This window comes from Thermobia domestica, chromosome 8 (assembly GCF_964235325.1).
Source record: "Thermobia domestica chromosome 8, izTheDome1.hap1.1, whole genome shotgun sequence".
Taxonomy (NCBI): Eukaryota; Metazoa; Arthropoda; class Insecta; order Zygentoma; family Lepismatidae; genus Thermobia; species Thermobia domestica.
In genome coordinates this window covers 4,400,264-4,422,012 of record NC_137461.1, presented here as the reverse complement: position 1 = coordinate 4,422,012, position 21,749 = coordinate 4,400,264, and the positions used below count along the sequence as shown (strand labels likewise).

The 21,749-nt window shown below is 37.9% G+C and overlaps 2 protein-coding genes across 8 annotated transcripts in view; both read left to right on the top strand.

The window, feature by feature from the left end:
- Nucleotides 1-295: 295 nt before the first annotated feature.
- On the top strand, nucleotides 296-5,560 carry LOC145691512 (uncharacterized). Its single transcript, XM_081766921.1, has one exon. It carries the CDS (start codon nucleotides 296-298, stop codon nucleotides 5,558-5,560), a length of 5,265 nt encoding a protein of 1,754 aa, XP_081623047.1.
- Nucleotides 5,561-9,044: 3,484 nt separating this feature from the next.
- The window catches only part of LOC145692656 (RILP-like protein homolog), a 179,729-nt gene continuing 167,024 nt past the window's right edge, over nucleotides 9,045-21,749 (top strand). For 3 of the 7 annotated variants that reach the window (XM_081768025.1, XM_081768020.1, XM_081768026.1), the window contains exon 1: nucleotides 9,046-9,452. In XM_081768025.1, coding sequence (XP_081624151.1) covers nucleotides 9,126-9,452 — 327 coding nt within the window. In that variant the 5' untranslated portion in view covers nucleotides 9,046-9,125. Of the gene's footprint in view, nucleotides 9,453-21,749 lie in introns of all 7 variants that reach the window. The other 4 variants (XM_081768021.1, XM_081768023.1, XM_081768024.1 and 1 more) reach the window with 2 other exon arrangements.

Here is a 21,749-nt window from a genome sequence, read left to right as displayed (position 1 = left end):
CTCAGTAACTTCAAAAAAAAAAAAAAAAAAAAATGCCAGAGTACTTAGTAAAAATTTGATGGTGTAGCTACAAAATTAATTGACATGTGGAAGTGATTAGTGCTATGGCAACATTTGTGCCGAGTTTTGTTCTTCTTTTGTTTTTCTTTTGTTCTTCGCTCGCTCGTTTTGTATCAGCTGTAGTGCAAGTGCTAATGTTAGAATAAAAATAGTATTTTTTGCCTTCTATAATATAATATTAACGTTTTATTGTAACATCTGGCGACCGTGACACGACTGAAAAACAACTTAAATAATGGAGAAGGCAAAAAGAGTGAGAACAGTGGCGAGAGCTGTATTTACAAAAATCGCAAAAAATGTGGAGCAGTGCTGTAATGCCGCGAATGTGAACATTGACGAACTTAAAGTGAACTTCGAATTATTGGAGGATAAATACAGGGTAGTTGATGAAGCACACAATGAATACATTGAACTGTTATTAAAAGAAGAATTCCAAGAAGATGATTTGATTCAGGAAACAGAAGCACAAGATAAGTATGTTCTGACATTTTATAGTCTTCGTACGAAAGTTCAAGAGTTGATCGATAAGCATGCATCAAATTCAACTCGTGATACAGACAGTGTTTCGACAGAAGGTAAGAAACGGGGTATTAAGTTACCGGTAATTGAATTGAAGAAGTTTGATGGTGACTTAAAGAATTGGTTACCGTTTTGGAGTCAGTTCAATCGAATCGATGCGGACACGAATATCGCAAACAGTGACAAATTTCAATATTTAGTTCAGGCTACTCTACCCGGTTCAAGAGCACGCCAATTTGTTGAAAGTTTCCCGTTATGTGAAGAAAACTATCCGAAAGTGATTGAAGGTTTGAAGTCACGTTTCGGTCGTGAAGATACATTGGTAGAAGTGTATGTGAGGGAACTTTTAAAACTGGTGTTAAGCAATTTGAACAGTAATAAGCAATTAGAACTCAGTGCCTTGTACGACAAAATTGAGTCACAATTACGAGCATTAAGTACATTAGGAGTGACGACAGACAAATGCGCAGCAATGCTGTACCCACTAGTGGAATCGTGTTTACCTGAGGAACTTTTGCGAGCATGGCAAAGGGGAACTACGAACTATGGAGAATCTACAGTGGAAAATAGACTGGAAAATTTAATGTTGTTTGTGAGAAAAGAAGTTGAAAGTGAAGAGCGAATAGCACTTGCAGTTGCGGGCTTTGATTTGAAAGATACTTCCAGTGCGATAAAGAAAAGGAAGGATCGAAGTAGTCCCACAGAAACTGTTCCAACAGCGGCAGAGTTAGTTAATTGTAAAGGTGACCCAGAGAAATGTATTTTTTGTAGTGATTTTCATGTTAGCGAAGAGTGTTCGAAGGCACGTAACTGGTCTTTCGAGGAAAAAACAAAGGTGTTAAAAGCAAAAGGTTGTTGTTTCAAATGTCTAAAACCGGGGCATGTTAGCAGTAGATGTAGAGTAAAATTAAAATGCGCCAAGTGCAAGGGACAACATTCATACATTATGTGCAAGGGACCAAAAGGTAACAAGGAAAATGACGGTACAGTGAAACAAAGTGTAACGAAACCGGTTATTGAAAATACATTAACTAATAACGTGTATGCCGAAACGTTTTTGCAAACATTAGTTGTAAAAGTAAGGGGTCAAGAGACAGAAAGGGAGGTAAGAGCAATTATAGATACAGGTTCCCAACGATCGTACATTCGAACAGCTACCGCATTGGAAATGGGATACGAAAGTGTTAAAAAAGAAAGTGTTATGCATGCACTCTTTGGAGGTATTTGTTCTGCACCTTATGAACATAGTTGTTATCAAGTTAGGTTGTATAGTCTGAAAGGAGATTATGCATGCAATTTTGAAGCGCTGAACCAAGATACAATATGTAGCAATGTGACGTCAGTGGTTGAAGGTCCTTGGATACAGGAGTTAAAAAATTTTGGTGTAGAAATTTACGACAGGAACCCTGGCGCGATAGAAATTTTAATTGGTTCTGACATTGCAGGAAAACTTTTTACTGGGAAAAGAATTGTGTTGAAGTCCGGATTGGTAGCTATGGAAACATTGCTTGGTTGGGTTTTAATGGGCAAAGTTAAAGTACGTGGTGATGTTAAATTCTCGTCTATGGCAACGATGTCCATGTTTTGTAAAGAAGCATCTATAGCGGATTTATGGCGGTTAGATGTTCTTGGTATCACAGATCCTGCGGAAAAGAAGACAAAATTGGAAGCTCAGCAAGCAGTAATGGATTACTTTAATAAGACCGTAGCTATTAATGAGGAGAAGAGGTACGAAGTAATGTTACCTTGGATAGAAGGACATCCTACACTTCCTAGTAATATTGAGATGTGCAAAAGAAGATTGAATACACTTATTGCTAAGTTGAAGAAGGAAAACCGTTACGAAGACTATCAACAAGTGTTGAATGAATGGATATATGATGGCGTAATAGAAGAAGTTCCACCAGAAGAAAAGGATAGAGAAGGGCATTATTTACCTCATCGCCATGTAGTCAAGGAAAGCAGTACGACGAAAATACGTCCCGTCTTCGATGCATCAGCCAGGGAGAAAAATTATCCTTCATTGAATCAGTGTTTAGAGAAGGGCATTAATTTGATCGAAATGATACCCTCAATTTTGATAAAATTCAGGTTAAATAGAATCGGAGTTGTATCCGATATCAAGAGAGCATTTTTACAAATTAGTGTTTGTAAAAGAGACCGTGACTTTTTGAGATTTTTGTGGGTTGACCAGGAGGGAAACGAAACGATATTTCGTCACAAGCGTGTAGTTTTTGGTGTGAACTGCAGTCCATTTTTGTTGTGTGCAGTGATAGAACATCATCTTAAGTTAGAAATGGAAAAACAAAGAGAAGGAAAAAGCCAATATTCCAGAGAAGTCATCGCTCAGCTTTCGAAGTGTTTTTATGTGGACAATTGCGTTACCAGCGTAAGGAATGAAGAGGAGCTTCATCACTTCATTAATGAAAGTACTCAAGTAATGGCGAAAGCTGGATTTGAGCTGAGAGGATGGGAGCACACTTCTTTTGGAGAGATGGAGCAAGACAACGGAGTACCAGTCTTAGGTCTACAGTGGGAAACGAAATCTGACACTTTGGCAATAAGACCAGAATGCTGCGACGGGTTGATACCAGAAGTTCTTACTAAGAGGGTTATTTTGTCGTTTGCAAATAGGATATTTGACCCCATAGGGATTACTTCTCCAGTGACGTTGTATCCAAAGATCCTTTTGCAAGAAATTTGGCGATTGGAATTAAGTTGGGACGAAGAAGTACCAGGGGCAGTAAGGAAGAAATTTTTACAGTGGGTAGGTGAATTGCCTTTGTTGAAAGAACTTTCATTTCCTAGATGTATCCAAGGAGATTCAGAAAATTGTAGTCTACATGTGTTCTGTGATGCAAGTGAAAGAGCCTATGCTACGGCAGTTTTTCTTAGAACTGTTACAAGAGAAAACATTAATGTGCAGTTAGTACAAGCCAAGACAAGAGTTGCTCCTATAAAGAAATCAACCATAGCAAGATTAGAATTATTGGCAGCTACTATTGGTGGGAGACTAGCTACTTCTGTGATTGAGGCCTTGAATCTTGAAGGTATACAGATTTATTATTGGACAGATTCTACAACAGTTCTTGCATGGATTAAACGAGATGAGCAATGGAATACTTTTGTTTGGAATCGAGTGCAAGAAATCCGAAAATTAAGTGAAAAGGAAACTTGGCATTACGTACCAGGAACCATGAATCCGGCGGATTTACCATCGAGAGGATGTACTTCAGAACAACTGCTTGAGTCAAAATGGTGGGAAGGTCCTTCGTGGCTGCGACGACCCAAGGAGGAATGGCCAGAACAGAAGTATGAGTACAAAGAAGAAATCATTACGCAGGAAAAGAAAAAGACGGTCTCATCAGTTATGCTTAATGTTGGAAAGGAGGACAGTGACTGGTATTATCGGTATCCTTCCAAATACGAAAAATTAGTTCGCATAATAGGTTGGATGAAAAGATTTATTCATAATTGTCGTTCTAAGCAAAGAAGAAGCAACGAGTTGTCTGTTGAAGAATTGTTGTCAGCAGAGAAGACAGCTATTAGACTTGTTCAAACAGATTCCTTTGAGGGTGTTGGCGACAAGAATTTGAAATCTTTGTGTCCGTTCGAAGACAATGACAAACTCATCAGAATAAAAACCAAAATTACAGAACTTTCAGATGTTGAAACCTTCCGTTATCCAGTTGTGTTGCCAAGCACACATCCAGTAGTAAAAATGTTAGTGTACGATAAACATGTGGAAGCTTGTCACGTTGGTGTTCAAGGTTTGTTGAGTCTTCTTAGGGAACAGTTTTGGATACTCAAAGGAAGAAAAACTATTCGATCTATAATAAAGCAATGTGTCATATGTAAACGATATACTGCCAAGAAGTTGGAACCAATCCCTGCAGCTCTACCCGAAGATAGAATCAGAGATGCAGCAGTGTTTGAAGTAACGGGAGTGGACTTTACCGGACCAGTTAGACTACGAGATGGAGGAAAAGCTTGGATTTGTATATTTACCTGTGCAGTATATAGAGCAGTGCATTTGGAGCTTGTTTCCGGATTATCAACGAGTGACTTTCTTCAAGCCCTTAGAAGATTTATAGCGCGTCGAGGCCGTCCTTCGGTCATTTACAGTGACAATGGCACGAATTTTGTTGGCACAGAAAATTTATTGGGCAGACTGGATTGGAAATGTATAACGTCTTTTGCAGGTGTGAAACGCATCAAGTGGAAATTCAATCCACCCAGTGCTGCTTGGTGGGGTGGATGGTGGGAGCGTTTAATTCGATTAATGAAAGGACTGTTAAGGAGAATACTTGGGAAGGCTTCTCTAAATTATGAAGAATTCATTACAGTGTTGTGTGACTGTGAAGCTGTCATGAATGGTCGGCCGTTAACTTATGTTTCTGATGATAGTTCGGATTTATTAGCTTTAACTCCAGCTATGTTTCTGCAGCAAGTTAGAGAAGTAGGAGTACCGGATCTCGACAACTTGGAATCCGTTAACCTACAAAAACGGTTGAGATATTGTCATAAACTCAGGGAACAGTTACGCAGTAGATTTCGCAGTGAATATTTGGGACAGTTGGTGCAGCATTGGAAATCTAGAAGAGACCATAGTGAAATCAAAATAGGGGATGTTGTACTTGTAGAAAACGAGAACTTGAAACGTTTAGAATGGCCTTTAGCAAGAGTTGTTGAAATATTACCTGGACGTGACGGTGAAGTACGACTTGTGCGGTTGAAGACACGTACCGGATTGATGATGAGACCAGTGCAACGAGTTTTTCCCCTGGAAGTTCATTCAAATGAGATACCACAGGTGTTGAAAGAACCAGCAGTGTATCGTAGTGATGAACAAATGGACGGAGTGAGTGATAAAAACACAGAGACTGAATGTGAAACAAAACTTCAAACTGTTACAACTCGAACTGGTAGAAAAGTGAAACCTCCTACCAGATTAGATCTTTTGTGTATACTTAAAAAATAAATAATGTTTGTTGTGGTTGAGTTACTAGTTCCCTCAACGTAACTCAAGGTGGGAGGATGTTGGATTTGTTATGGCAACATTTGTGCCGAGTTTTGTTCTTCTTTTGTTTTTCTTTTGTTCTTCGCTCGCTCGTTTTGTATCAGCTGTAGTGCAAGTGCTAATGTTAGAATAAAAATAGTATTTTTTGCCTTCTATAATATAATATTAACGTTTTATTGTAACAAGTGCTATAAAGCAGTGGTGCGAGAAACACACTTCACAATCTTTTTAAAATTGGCCTGCCAATATTGGAGCACCATATAAGGAAGTGTATTGAACTTCGGGGGAGTATATAGAACAACTGAAAATTTCAACATTCCACCTGCACTCCTGCGTTGAGCTACGATTTTTTTTAGCGCCCCCTCGTATTTAGGTCTTACGCCGTGTGGGATTTCTTTCTTTTAGGACTTGTGTCTGTTCCATTCACATGCTTTACTTCTGAAATTTGCTAACACGGCACAGAACTGTGGTAGTGCAGTAGTTGCCATAATACTGGTACGAACGTAGCTCATTCAAACTGTAAAAACTAAATTATTATTATTATTATTATTATTATTATTATTATTATTATTATTATTATTATTAGTAGTAGTAGTAGTAGTAGTAGTAGTAGTAGTAGTAGTAGTAGTAGTAGTAGTATGAAGTTATAGCTGTATATGAATTGTACAAAATAATACTTCATTTGTAGGAATGAATTAAGACAGTTTCTTTCTTCAAACAGATTATTTTAAAATAATTCTGTATATTTCGTCAGGAAAATAAAAACTAATTCCGTAAAGAGGTAGTCAAAACTTCACCAAGAGGGAATATACTTTCATATATCAAATTTATTTGTCAATGGTCAGTGCCATCAGAAATACGCATTTGTCCGATCATAAAAAGGAAGTTCTGTAATTAATCTTTGTTATAGAAAATGTTAACAGTAAATATCATCGTAATATTTTTAAGATGGAGTATTATCCTCTTCATTCTCGTATAATTCTGTTCTTTCAATTCAGGGCCCCAGTGGCTCAGTGGTAGAGTATTCATTCCTGGTGTATCAGGTCTGTGGATCGATCTCACCTCGTGTGCATGTGGGCGGGTCTTCTCGGGGTTCTCCCGTTTACTCAAATTTCTTCACTCTACCATTTCATTTATTCTCATCATCACCGTCTCTCGAAAAGATGGCTTCTTATTTTTGAAAAGGAACATGTCCCTAGAGAGGTTTAGTTCATTTTCGGTTCATAGTGAAGTTATCATTGTGGGTCCAATCGGCACATCAAAGTCTCAACAGGCCCGTATCCACGGGGGGCCGGGTCCCCCCTAAACTTTGGCTGGGCCCCATAAAATTTCACGGTAGGCTTGCAAATGAACTATAATATGGTGATGAAGTATAATATGATTGAGTCGGGCCCCCCTAACTTCTACCGGCCCCCCTAAATTTTTGGGCTGGCTACGGGCCTGATTCTCAATCATTTACTTTGTTGGTATTATTTAATTTATTGCATTGTACATATGCTACGGCAAAACACACTTACTGAAATGAGGTAAAGAGCCACTCAGTGAGAACCATAGAAACCACTGCTCTATCACAGCAACTGACTGAACCAAAATCGGGAAACATAAATGAGGTTCACCAGCTAGCGACATAAATGATCCACGTTTCCTAAACGTTTTCGCTTCTGAAGAATGATGATTCCCGAAGAACCGTGACTTAGTAGAGATAAGCCTCAACACATTCATACTAATCCAAAAGATCCGTTGAAAAGATCTAGCTTAGTAGCGACATATCACTTTTGCTGATGACATTTTCATCAAATAGCCTTAATGGTCTTGAGCAAACTCTTCTTTAACTTTTCTTTGACCGTGAACAAAATACTTAAGAGAAATGTACAGTAGCTTGTATGTTACATTTACAAATACTTTAAAAAGACTGGCAGTGATACTAGTTCAAGGAAGACATAGTGAAGTGAAGAGCTATGTGAAGACAATGTACAAAATGATCATAGAAGTGTCACAAAGTTGTACCACACGCAAGGCATGCGTATTATGTCATATAAATGTTTTTTTCCACTATCCTCGTTAGTGCACATCGCTTATGCTCCTGCTTCTTACGGACGCACTCTCACGCTACAGGGCGCCCTTTCTGCCGCTCTACTATTGTGATTCGGTTAGCATTCATGTTTTTTCAGTAGCCAGCTATCACAAGTTGTCTTCTTTAAGTTACTCGTATTTTATCCAGTCTAGTTGTTATCCCCTCATCCCCTTAAAGTCAATCTCCACCTATTAATGCAATTACTCCCTTGGAAAACACTTTTTAAAGCAGTGGTTTACAACAAAGATGATCTGATCATCGACCATTTTCATAGCATATCAGTTTGCCGGCATATTGTCCATTTGTACGCTATTATTTGCGGAAGCACCAAGAAAATTACATTATAGAATATGTTAGGGCATAATTCATGTGGCACCTATATTCCCTATTTGCACTACAATATATGGTTCTATAATATTTTAGGCCTGAATAAATTTGTAAAATCTACAGGAGAAATACATTACTTGATTTCACAATAGGATTGTATTAACAATAAAAATATATCGGAATCTTACTCTCGCGTGTATAATATGTAGAAATATGCAGAGTTGTTTTAACGAATGATTAGCATCATACTAAATGCATGACTACTGCAGGAAACATATGTTAGTACAACACTTTAGTATGACACTAATCACACCCCTCAGAACGACTCTGCATAAGGCCCATGAAATGCAACGTATGCTCTTTATTACATAGTACTCCAAAAGGACGATATGATGAAGTGAAGTGCTATGTGAAATGGGTGTATAAAGTGATAATAAAAGTGTTCCAATATTTTGCCACACGCAAGGCGTGCTTTTTATGTCTTATGAAGAGTGTTGTTTATCTACTATCCTTGTTTATAAATATATACACTGTCGCTAAAACTCCTGCTCCTATACGCGGGACTCAGTTCTACGCTTCTGCTCTGACTTAGCATTCGTGCTTCTTAGTGCTCACATAGAACGAACAGATTGGTGTTTTTTTTTTTGTTTTGTTTTTTTTAAAGCCGGTTCGTGTTTTATACTCCCCCGTACTAAAGTCAATCTGCACCTTGTAAAGCAAATCTTCCTTTAAGAAAAAAATTCTAAAGCAGCAGAAGTTCATTTTCTGCAAAAAGAAGTTAAATATTTCAAGGATGTAAATATGCCACGTAAAATACAATCGTACTCAGAATATGGTATTTTTGATATTCTTAATATACAACATAGTTAAATACTAATCAAAATTGTGTCTAGGTAATTATATAATCTGTTTTGAATTTCATTGAACTCTGAGTGAAACACATTACACCGAAATTTCCTTGAAGAGTTGGTATTAATGGCCGATCTTGCCAGAACCGTACACTTTTTGGAGTGAAGGTGAAAACAAGCAGAAGAAAGACGGCAAGTAATCTATGGATCATTATGTGAATAGGAAAGTGCTTGGCATGTTGTGGGTGTGAGGTGTGTGTTGTATTAAGTTATAAAAATGTCTGTTCTAATTGAATCAGAACCTGAAGTGGAGGAATTAATTATGCAACAATATCAATATGAACCAGAGGTTACAGTGGTGGATGTGTATGATATTGCCTCGGAAATCGGAAAAGAATTTGAGAAAATGTTAAATGGTCAAACGAGTGGTGCAGACGCTGTGACAAGTTTGATGCCTAAAGTAGTGAATGCTCTTGAGCATTTAGAAAGGTTGGCAACTAAGAATGAACGTGAAAATACAACAGTTCAGGAGTTAAAAGCGAGAATAGCTCATTTGGAGACGGAGAAAATCGAAAAGGCAGAAGATAGGCAACGTTTTGAAAAGGTAAGTGTTATGTAAATCAACCGGCTGTGTGGAATTTTATTAACTTCCCACGGCTGATGCTTATTATTTATTTATTTTTTTATTTTTACTAACCTAAAAATGCCGACTGATCTATGCGTATATGTTCTTTGAACTTAGAGAAATGTCTCTGAATCCTTATTATGCCATTGGATCTTTTGCTTACATATAGGGTAAGTATTTACTAAACTAAACTACAAATTCAAAATAAAGCACAGTTGCAGAGTGTGAGGGTTATGATTGGAAACTTGGTGAATTAAAATATTACTTTACATGTGACTAATTTATAAAGACAATACAACACTAACAGTGACCAAATGACACTAAAAGTGTATGCTTCCATGAACAGAAGCGCTGTACAAAGTTTACATAGTCCAATGCTAGTAGTACATATTTGCACGGTATTTTAAGTGACATTGAATACAATAACGCCCGTCTCTGCGTTTCCGTCTCCCTAGCTTTTTGTTGACTTGTCAGATGACATTTAGTACCTCCCCCAAATCCATCGATAGCCACGGAGCCAGTCCTGTGACAATGAACCATTGTAAACTGCCTCGTTTATGTGTATACTCACCGTCGCTGACGCTCCTGCTTGATTTGGTTAGATAGCATTGGTGCTTTTTAGTGGTCACCTTGCTCAAGTTGATTCGTGAGCATATGTTTAGCAGAAGAAGTCTAGCTCTTTTATCTATCTATCTATATGTATATATATATATATATATATATATATATATATATATATATATATATATATATATATATATAAATTGGTAATTTCCGTTCACGTTAGGTAAGTTTAGGTCGGTTTAGGTTACGTTAGGTTAGTTTGTTATATTAGTGTAAGAGTCCAGCATGATTTTCCAAAAACTGATAAAATTTCTCTTATTTATACTAATATTAGGTTAATTTAGGTTAGATTTGGTATGTTAAGTCTTAAGTACTTGCATCATCCATTTCTCCTGTAAATTTTGTGGTTTTTACGTGCTTCTGGACTCCTTCTGCTAAACATACTCCGATGCACTAGTTTTTATGCCATACGTTCACACTGTATTTATACTAATGGCTACAACACAGTTACAAATAATGAACGATAACCACTACCAAGTGATTTGGGGGAGAAACTAAATAACCTATACCCAACTTGTCTGAACAGTATTATAACCTGCTCTGACACGTTCCATTGAGTTATGAAATTAATCCTATGGTGCAAGAATACTTACTAAATATTGTACTGTCGTTAATGAAATGGTAGATTGACAGTCGTTTTACGGTTACACCTATATTGTCAACGGGTTATGTTTAGATGTGGAGGGTCAAAAGTAAGTAAAAAGAGACAGAAGACTTACGGGAGAAACGATGGATTAATTCTAATTGCGGGGGTGCCAATACAAAACCATGAAGATAAATACGGGCTCCAGAATCGAGTACCTTGTTTTTGTCTAGATTGTGATAAACAAGAAGTCCTGCGGGGCTTCTAACCCTCTTCGCTTGCTGTCGCTCGCTCAACTATATTTTGTGAAGTAACTGATCCCCACGTAATTAGAATTTATCTGAAATGACTTGATGTCACGTAAGGATAATTGATTTGTAATTTGAGAGGTGAATGGAATAAAAATACACTATTTGGAAGTGAGAACGATTGAGAGTAAGTGGCGTTGACCCTGTATTTTGGAAACAGGAAGGAACACATGGAAGGCTGTTTGGCCGAATATTTATTCAAATATTCAGTTCAAGGGCAGAATATTGTACACAATTTTTTAAAGGCAGTATCCGATTTATACGAAGCGTGAAGGTAAGTGGAAATTCTGATCTAACCTGACGTAATCTAACCCGAAGACAACCTAAAATTTTTCAGCCTTTCACAATTCCAATATAGGGGCAAGTAAAATGAGCTTTTACTGCGTTAGGAGGCTATTTTGTCCAAAGATTGTTAATTAATAATAATGGTGATGTTATGCATTGCTGAAGCGAGTGGGCGACTAATTTTAAGTTTATAAAAGTAGATTTCTACTCTCCGACAAAACACACAGAACATTCTATATAAATAAGTGTACTTAATAAGTATTGAGGAAAATATGGTACGCTGTATGAAATAGGTGAGAACGTGTTCTGTTATTATTGGACCATTTCAATTACAGGCAATTCACATGATTGTAGATTCTCAGGAAAAAATAAACCACGGTCGACAAGATCGTATTTTTATGAAAGTTACCATAGTTTATATATATATATAACGAAAGTTACCATATAATTTATATTTAAATTTTCGGGAGGAAGGATTAAGTGAGTCCTAATTCTTGAGTGACTTCAATCACAAGAAAGAATTATGTGAAAACCTCAATAAATACATGCGTCATACTCTGTTACAATCGTCCAAGTGAACTTTGTGGTGGAAAAACACCGTGTGCGTAGGTTTCCACGGGATTCCCCCGTTTCCTCCCACTTTCTTCATTCCACCATTTCGTTCATTTCTCTTTAGCCTAGCCGGCATAAGCATGAGACGTAAAACTTAAAAAAATTCATTTTTTTCTGGTACAATCGAATAATAGTTACGGACTTTGTGTGTGTGTGTGTGTGAATGGAGTAGAGTAGAATTAGAAAGACTGAATTAACTATTCATATTTGACTAATTTGAATCGCAGATTATGGGTATTATGAGAGAGAGTCAAAGTAAAAGAATGAATTTTAGAAAATTTACCGTTGGACTCTAAAATAAATCGAAAAGGGAAGAAGGGGGCAGGAGGATAAATCCACTTTATTATTCTTTGCTGATTATAACTCCCTGTAGAAGGGATGATTAGAACACTTAAATAAAATGTACCACATGTTATGCCAAAATTGGACATTGTTTAAAGAAAATTTTCGTGGAACATGCTTTTGAATTTCGGCGGAGGTGTTAATGTACGCTTTCATTCTTGTACGTTTTAACCCAAATTTACATTGCTATAAACTGACAATATTGACAATACCATAAAAATATATATATATATACAGAAATACTGATACAAATTAAAATTAAAACTATGAAAAAAAAAAAAAAAAAAACACCAGTAATAATGACTATTTAGAATGTAGCTTTACTTCAGAGGTGGGCGTTTTGTCTTCCTATTCTACGTTATTGGAAACTAAATGATTATGTAAATTAAAATTCTTTAGAAAATTTTCAAAAGTGAATACAAAATGCTCACTTCAATGTGCAGAAATGGATCTTTCCAAGTACGAGCAAATTATTATTATAATTATTCAAGATTTGAGAATACAATATTGCAACTTGTTACCATAGAATTGGTCAAAAAATGCACTTATGAGCAACAAGCAGAAGAGTTGACGAAGGGGGTTGCCAGATAAGTCTTAGCAATAGAGCCGTATCAAGATTACCTACTTGATTATCAAAAGTACACATTGTGGGTCGAAATTTACAAATGTCATTAAGAATTTCGGTCGCATATTATGTAGGTAACTGCGTTCCGCCGTATAATGCATCCCTTTTAAGTGTAATTCAGGACTGGGATAATTTTCTTAAAATTCAGGACAGGAGGCAGCCGTGCTACGGGTCACTGGTTTGGTCCTAGGTCATGTAAGTGTAGTGGATAACATTGTGTTAGTGGGTTTTCTTGTTTCCTCTCATTCTCCTTCCATCGAATATTTTACAATCACTCACTTTCATTAATCCGTTTCTTTTAGTCTAAGATAATAAACTTGGGACATAAAGCTAGAAGTTTCATTTCATTTTTCCTGAAAGAACTAATGGTCATACCACTTTAGAAACTGCCCAGCCAGGGTACGTTTCTAATTGTGATTTTAGTCCTAATTTGAGAACCCTGAATGCACTGGATTTTTTAAAAAATATATTGTAATGTATGTACACGGGCTTTCTTTTCACTCACCTTTTTATTGAAAAAAGTCATATACAAGTTCATGTACACCGTAATGTCTTTAATAATAATAATCATTTCTCTATGAGTTTGGACCTGGCCAGAGCAGCGCGGAGGTCTTATGGTTGATGGTTAGAAGTCTCCTGCCCAGTGCAGAACGGAGATTGGAAACGAACCTCTTGCCCGTAGCAGCGCAGAGGCAGAAAGATACCTCTTGCCCAAATCAGTGCGGAGATTAGTAAGGTTGGAGAGTCTCTCCTGCCCAGAGCAGCTTGGACAGAAAGGAAGGAATTGATGTCTTCTGCCTTTTGACGTGCTCTTTTTATAGCCGATTTTGGGAACGGAGCCTGTGAAAGTGTTCTATTATCGAGTTAATGAAAGGCGGCTTCTGATAGAAGCTGCACATGTTGTAAACAAAACGAGAGGGAGGATTGTTCTCCAATCACAGCAGTATTCTTTTTCGCTGTTGCTAGGCAACGGTCACTGACCGCGCTGTTACCGGTAGTTGAGACAACTTGTTAAACGTGTTAAGTTTGTCGCCAGAGCTGGCAACAGCGCCTCCAATACCCCACGTGCTCTACCCAACTGTCAGAAGCCACCTTTCGTTGCACACACAATAGGGGTCTCTTTAGTGACTCCTCGTGCCCTCCTCATATTTCTTCGGAGGCGGCATCTGTCGGCTGCTTGATGATCCTTATGGAAAAACACATGCTGATGTTTGTAAATATAAGGGAATATTTCAGTATACGCGCCCATAGAAAAATTATCTCAAATTTGGGATATAAATAAATAAAAATATAAATATCCCTGCTTTGAGAGAATTATCCTCGTGACCTGATGGGTGGATATATTTTTAAAAATTGTTTCACTACTCAGCATCCTCAAGTTAATATAATATTTTTTACTAACGGCATAATGATAGATTCTTCCCATGAGTTTCAATTTATTTATCAAGGAGCACCTGAAACTATTTTATTAATGTAATTATATAGGAGAATCCTGTCTGTTCGAGCCACTACCAGACGTTTCTGTGTGGTTATAACTGTGGTTAGTTGATTATTTTTTCTCTGTAGTGTATTATAGAAATGGACTTCTAAAATGTGGAAATTATAGCTATAACGTATTAGCAAATTTTTTGATGCCTTTTTGAAGAGAGTTTTCGTGTTTCCAAATGACTAACATGTGTGTTCGGTGTCTCATTGTCGAGCAAGGACTAATGATAACCTGAATGATGAAAAGGAGCATATCACTTATACGAGGGAGGATCAGATACTAAGGTTACAAGGTCGATATTTCTGGAGTTTCGTCTGTTATAGAGCAATAAGGAATGTGCGGTAATTTTAATACATGAGTTGGCAACTGTGCAAAGTTTCAGCAACCCACCACTTACGGCGCTTGTTGTAGGTAAACACAAATGGCGACTCGTCTGGAAAGCTGGTCTCGCGAAGACGTCTGCTCAGTTATTCGACTTCTGCGAAACATTTAACCGAGGCTGAAATTCATCAACAGTTGATAGGGCCTATAATGTCTCTTCAGCATGCCGCAGGATTGTGTCGAAAGTTTGCGGCTGGTAGAGGGAACGTCATCGATAAGAAAAGCAGTGGCTGACCCAGCACGAGGAGATGAAACACGTTGTGATAACGTGGCTGAACACGCAAGGACGGGACTTTTACCTGAAGGGAATCTTCAAACTCATCCCATAATGTGACAAGTGCCTCTACCGATATGGAGACTACAGTAGAGCGTCGATTATCCGAAGTAATTGGGGGACATGGGTGTTCGCAAAACTGGTTTGTTCGGATAATCGAACTGTACATGTTTATTTGCCAAAAAGAAGTACTGTACAGTAAAGTTATTCATAAAAAGAAGTGTGCTGATTGTTGAAACACAGCGACTGCCGGCTTGGCCGGTCAGCATCGCCTTATGAAGGCCCCATTAGAAGCAATGTTCCGCCAGCGGTGGCTCAGTGCGGCGACTACTGTGGGAAACTTGAGGGGGATGATGGACGGTAGGGTGGGAGAGTAACAGATACTAGCGAGTACACAGTTCGGTTAAGCGGTCTTTCGGTTGACAGACGTTCGGATAATCGACGCTCTACTGTATATCGAAAAATAACCTAATGTATGTACTATCTGTTGGCTGTATCAGTTGTATGAAATAATATATACACATTTCATTGCAGGCTTTTTCACCTTACTTTTTGATCACTCCTCATACACACACACACACATACATACATATATACAAGGAGGGCTAAGGGGCTATAGCCCCCCCCCCCCTTGACGCTCAGGTTTACACTGGATAAAATGGACTTCAATTTTGCTTTACACTGGATAAAACGGCAAATTATGGTTGAGCCCCTCCCTTGATCATATCCTGGATCCGCCACTGCATATATAGTAATTATAAATGATTCGACTTTAAAACGGCTGCATGTAATGACGAATGACACTTGAAAATATACACAAACTGTCCAAGTTTTAGACGTACTGTTATAGATGGTCTTTCTGGCTCGTATTCGCCACACAACAATATCTATGCAGTACTTTAGTTCACCCTATATGCGCTCTAGCACAGTGGTTCACAAACTTGTTGTTACTGCGACCCACATTAAATAATAAAAGTACTCTGTGACCCACCTACATTTATTCAAATACACAGACTTTTTTTTTCAATAACTGTATCACATGAAACTGTACTCATACGTAAAGACAGTTAAAGTGTTCCCATAGAAAGATAACACTACTCCCGACGCAATACCCTACCCCGTGACAGGTTTTGACTTACCCAATCTCCACCCTAACTCACAAGTAAACCTTACGTTTGGGTGAATCGAGTTGCTGACTGAGACACATATGAGAAAGTAGTACTAAATGTGGTCAGTATTTCAGTGAAGTTGTAGGTGCGAAGCTCCAGGGGTTTAGGAGATACAGCTACCAGAACATCACATGGAAGTACAGAATGGTCTTCATACAGTTGGAGGTAAAAGCTCTGTAAGACCTCTTGTAACGACAAAAGGTGAATAACAAATATATGGGTACATATTAGGACTAGGGGGAAGTCATATAGTAAGGGTATACCTGACGGCGGCCATCTTGAAATCCGCCATTTTGAATTAAGTTTAAGTTTTTAAAATAGGAATAGGGTCATGTGATACATGATTTAAGGCGCAAATTTAATCAGAAGAACAATGATGACGTTAATTTTGATTTATGCGCAATTGGTAAAAAGTTACAGGGAAATTAAATATTATTGCAGCATATGTATTAGTCCTTTAGCCCACCTTGTAAATTTTATGTTAATGATAATAATTAAATAAAAAGCAGGTGGATAAATATTAGGTCTATAATAAGAGTTGCCTTGATGGCGGCCATGTTCAAATCCGCCATTTTGAATCAGACAAACGTTTTAAACTAAACACATAACAGTGACACCTTATTAATAGCAAATTTTACCATAAATCCAACGGTATAACCATTTTTCCTTTATCATTAAAGACAGAAAGTGACGTGAACATATGGCATCGTGATAGTTTCATACAACTTCAGTCGTTTACAATTATCAGTTCAGTGCTCCTCGTTTTCGCAATATGATTCGGTTCGCTTTCAATCAGGCTGGATATTTGAATGAAGAACCTGGACGTTGGATCGCTCCTTACGACTACTGCTTTGACGGAATTGTTAACGACAAATGTGTCAAGTGTAACTCGATTGAATTTGTTAGGTGTGCTCACTGTGAGCAGAGCATTTGTGCAAGTCATGCACTCTTTTCTGAACTACATATTGATTGTACTAATTGAGGACTTTTCTGGAAGAAAGACCCAAGTTCAATTATGACTCAATTCCACTTTGGTCATTTTTCCTTAAATTAGCAACTTGTTTATGCGATAAAAATTGCTGGTTAATGATAAAGCAAAAATGGTTATACCGTTGGATTTATGGTAAAATTTGCTATTAATAAGGTGTCACTGTTATGCGTTTTGTTTAAAACTTTTGTCTGATTCAAAATGGCGGATTTGAACATGGCCGCCATCAAAGCAACTCTTATTATAGACCTAATATTTATCCACCTGCTTTTTATTTAATTATTATCATTAACATAAAATTTACAAGGTGGGCTAAAGGACTAATACATATGCTGCAATAATATTTAATTTCCCTGTAACTTTTTACCAATTGCGCATAAATCAAAATTAACGTCACCATTGTTCTTCTGATTAAATTTGCGCCTTAAATCATGTATCACATGACCCTATTCCTATTTTAAAAACTTAACCTTAATTCAAAATGGCGGATTTCAAGATGGCCGCCGTCAGGTATACCCTTACTATATGACTTCCCCCTAGTCCTAATATGTACCCATATATTTGTTATTCACCTTTTGTCGTTACAAGGGGTCTTACAGAGCTTTTACCTCCAACTGTATGAAGACTATTCTGTACTTCCATGTGATGTTCTGGTAGCTGTATCTCCTAAGCCCCTGGAGCTTCGCACCTACAACTTCACTGAAATACTGACCACATTTAGTACTACTTTCTCATATGTGTCTCAGTCAGCAACTCGATTCACCCAAACGTAAGGTTTACTTGTCAGTATCTCTACAGACTGTACAACAGGGCCGGGCTCGGAGTAACCACTTACACGTTACCTCATTAACAAACGCTTCCAATTTTTATTTTCCGAGTAGTACTTCACAATATATGTTTCTGCATCAAAATAAAATGTTCATAATTAAAAGGAAACACTTCTCACGAAATACCAAAAAAACGGACTGAGACCAACCAATGGGTCGCGACCCACACTTTGAGAAACACTGCTCTAGCATATTCTTAGTAATGGTTGTAAATGGAGCTGTAATGCGATTCTGGAGCTCACCCAAGGTAGTTGGTAGTGGAGGCATGCAGTCTTTCATATGCTTCCTATTCTTCGGAAGCCATGTTGTACGCTAACAACAGAAAAGTACTTCACATATTCCAAAACAGAATGTTTTCTCCTGCCCAGACACCATTTTGGTTTTTGGAAATTAGGCTTGTGCTGGCATATGTCGCCAGAAGCCAAGATTACAAATCTTAGAAAGTAAACTTTTTGTGTGTGTTCTTTCTTTACATCACTAGCGTAAATTGATTGTATTAATAGTTCTCAACATATTTCACTTTTAAAAGCTGATGAGTAATTTACAACCACCCTGTATAGATCCCTTAAACTTCATGGACGTTATTAAGGGCTTTGCAATACTTAGCGATTAATACTGTTTACATAGTGCAAATTTACAAATATTTAATTAAACGACTTGTTCCGGTTTTAAAACACGCATAAAAAAAATAGTGTCTATATGTTAGTTGTGTTTCTGATTTGATACTTTTCTTTTTATATGTAGAAATGGAGTCGAATTTAAATTAGAAGAATATCGAAACAAGGTTGTTGTTTTTTCTGACTCCTCTTCCAACCAGTCTTATCTTAATAGACGGTGGACGTTAGGTTATCTACCAAATTTGATTGCATTCTGTCTGTTAGTAGTTTTCTTTCTTAGAGCAGATAAATTTATGGGGTCAGTGTCACACGCAAATCATATTCACATGAATTTGTGCTTAGATATAATTCACTCTTACGTTGCGAAATATGACTGAGTCATGATTCTGCACATTGACAGTAAGTCTTGTCACATGTATGCAAGATGTGAAAGCAAGAAAAAAATTATGTGGATATACGAAAAATTTCTTACGAACAGTCTTATCTCGATTTTTGTGAAATTCTGCTAAACTGGAAGCATTGTTAATGTTCTTCCGTGCCTATAGAACTCTCCCTCAGAAAAAGTAGATAACGTGTTTTCTCAACAACTATAGAAAAAGAAAGTACAGCTATATCATCCCCATTATTCCGGCGTGGTCCAACCCACTTTTTTACCCTCGCTTACCTAAAAGCACTAATCTATGTTGTAATTTAGCACACACCACTGGACTTTCCAACCTGTACTTTTTTTATTGGCATGGCATGGCAACAGTCGTGTGTTTTCAAGTATATGAAGTCACCAACATCCAATAACAGCTTTCTTCTGCTTTAGACGATAGTGCTACGTGATTAGAGGACGGTTCATACAGCTACACGACTCTAATTATTGTTCTCCTGTGTAGTCCAGAGGTTAGAAAACACTACGTAGTTTGAGGATGGTTTACACAGTGACATGACTATAATCATTGTTTTGTGTAGTCCAGAGGTTAGAAAACACGCTACGTGGATGGAGGACGGTTTATTCAGCGACACGACTAATTATTGTTTTGTGTAGTCCAGAGGTTCGGAAACACGCTAGTGATTGCAGGACGGTTCATACAGCGACACGACTATAATTATTGTTTTGTGTAGTCCAGAGGTTAGAAAATACGCTACGTGGATGGAGGACGGTTTATTCAGCGACACGACTATAATTATTGTTCTGTGTAGTCCAGAGGTTAGAAAACACGCTACGTGGATGGAGGACGGTTTATTCAGCGACACGACTAATTATTGTTTTGTGTAGTCCAGAGGTTCGGAAACACGCTAGTGATTGCAGGACGGTTCATACAGCGACACGACTATAATTATTGTTTTGTGTAGTCCAGAGGTTAGAAAATACGCTACGTGGATGGAGGACGGTTTATTCAGCGACACGACTATAATTATTGTTCTGTGTAGTCCAGAGGTTAGCAAACACGCTAGTGATTGCAGGACGGTTCATACAGCGACACGACTATAATTATTGTTCTGTGTAGTCCAGAGGTTAGCAAACACGCTAGTGATTGCAGGACGGTTCATACAGCGACACGACTATAATTATTGTTCTGTGTAGTCCAGAGGTTAGCAAACACGCTAGTGATTGCAGGACGGTTCATACAGCGACACGACTATAATTATTGTTCTGTGTAGTCCAGAGGTTAGCAAACACGCTACGTGATTGGAGAACGGTTCATACAGCGACCGATACTCGTAACTCGTGTAAGTGGTCACACAATACTGATATATGAGTGGATCACAAAAATTCGAGATACAACATAAGGCTGTTGTTTGAGTTCTGTATCCTTTAGCATCTATAAGCAGATATACTCTACAGTGTATACAGAAGAGGTGGCCAACGCGCCCTCCGCGGTCTGCTAATTTACTCGACCAACAAATAGTGAGAAGTATCTCGCGGTAGTTTCTATCGATCAATTTTTGTTTCATAATTCCCTCTAGCGGGCTGCCGAACAAGGAAGTAGATCGCCAGTGGCTTCTGAAATGAAAAGTATTCCCCCCCCCCAAAAAAAAGTCACAGTTTCTGATATACAAGATGGACCATTTATCTTGAGACGTTTTTGCAATTCTTAAACTAATAGTCAAAATTCGATGATATTTTGTGACATGCAATGTCTGACGTATTCAAACATAGTTTTTTTTTTTTTTTTTTTTTTAAATGCTGCTCCAACTTTTTAGGGCGACTGTCCTTCCGCCCGTACAAGCGAGCGACGTTAAGAGCGGAATCGTGAAACATGAAACGTGAGTCATTGCTAGATGAGCTGAAGCAGGCACGTAGCCAAGGGGTGGGTCCGGGGGGTCCGGACCCCCTCCCCCTTCGAAACCACAAATGAAAAAAATAAGGAAGGATGAAACAAAAGAAAACGAGAAAAAGAAGAATCAGCGTTAAAAATGAAAAGCTATAGCAAGCGTTTGGTTATTCTTTCTTATTAGGTGCTTTATGTGGAGGAAACGAAGGGGGACAGGTCAAGTTAAAAATGGATATTATTGTAACGGAGCATTCCGAATTCCATCTAGCTTTATGCTAATCCTATGGACTACAAATTACGATCGATAAACCGGTTCGGTCAGATAGACTGTCAGGTAGAACTTAAGAAATGCCCACACTTACCAATAGTATGAGCCTGGCAACATAGATTTCAGTTACACTGGTTAAAGAAATTTTAAATTTCGTGGCAACACTAATCCATTTTATAGGATGTCTTTATTGACGAAAGAGATCTAATTGCTATCCGTAACGGCATAAAACGAAGATATGAAAAAGAAGAACCAAGTTTGAATGACTTCAGAAGACTATATCTTTTTCAATACTTTTTAAATAATTTTTAACTGGAGAAAAATGTTGCCAGTAAAATAGTTTAGATTGATCGAGCCCCGGGTGTGGTATGTATTCTCAGTTTTCATGTCACTCCCCCTCCCCCATTACGAAATCCTGGCTAAACGAACCAATATATGTTGCCAGTAAAATAGTTTAGAATGATCGACCCCTGCTGTGATAACCACAGTATTTCGTCACGGACCCCCCCCCCCCCTATTACGAAATCCTGGCTACGTGCCTGGCTGAAGAAGTGTAAAAGTGTCAGTTGTAAGTGTTCAAGATAAAATGGGGAGAGTATGAAAATCATGTGGCCGTGATAGCG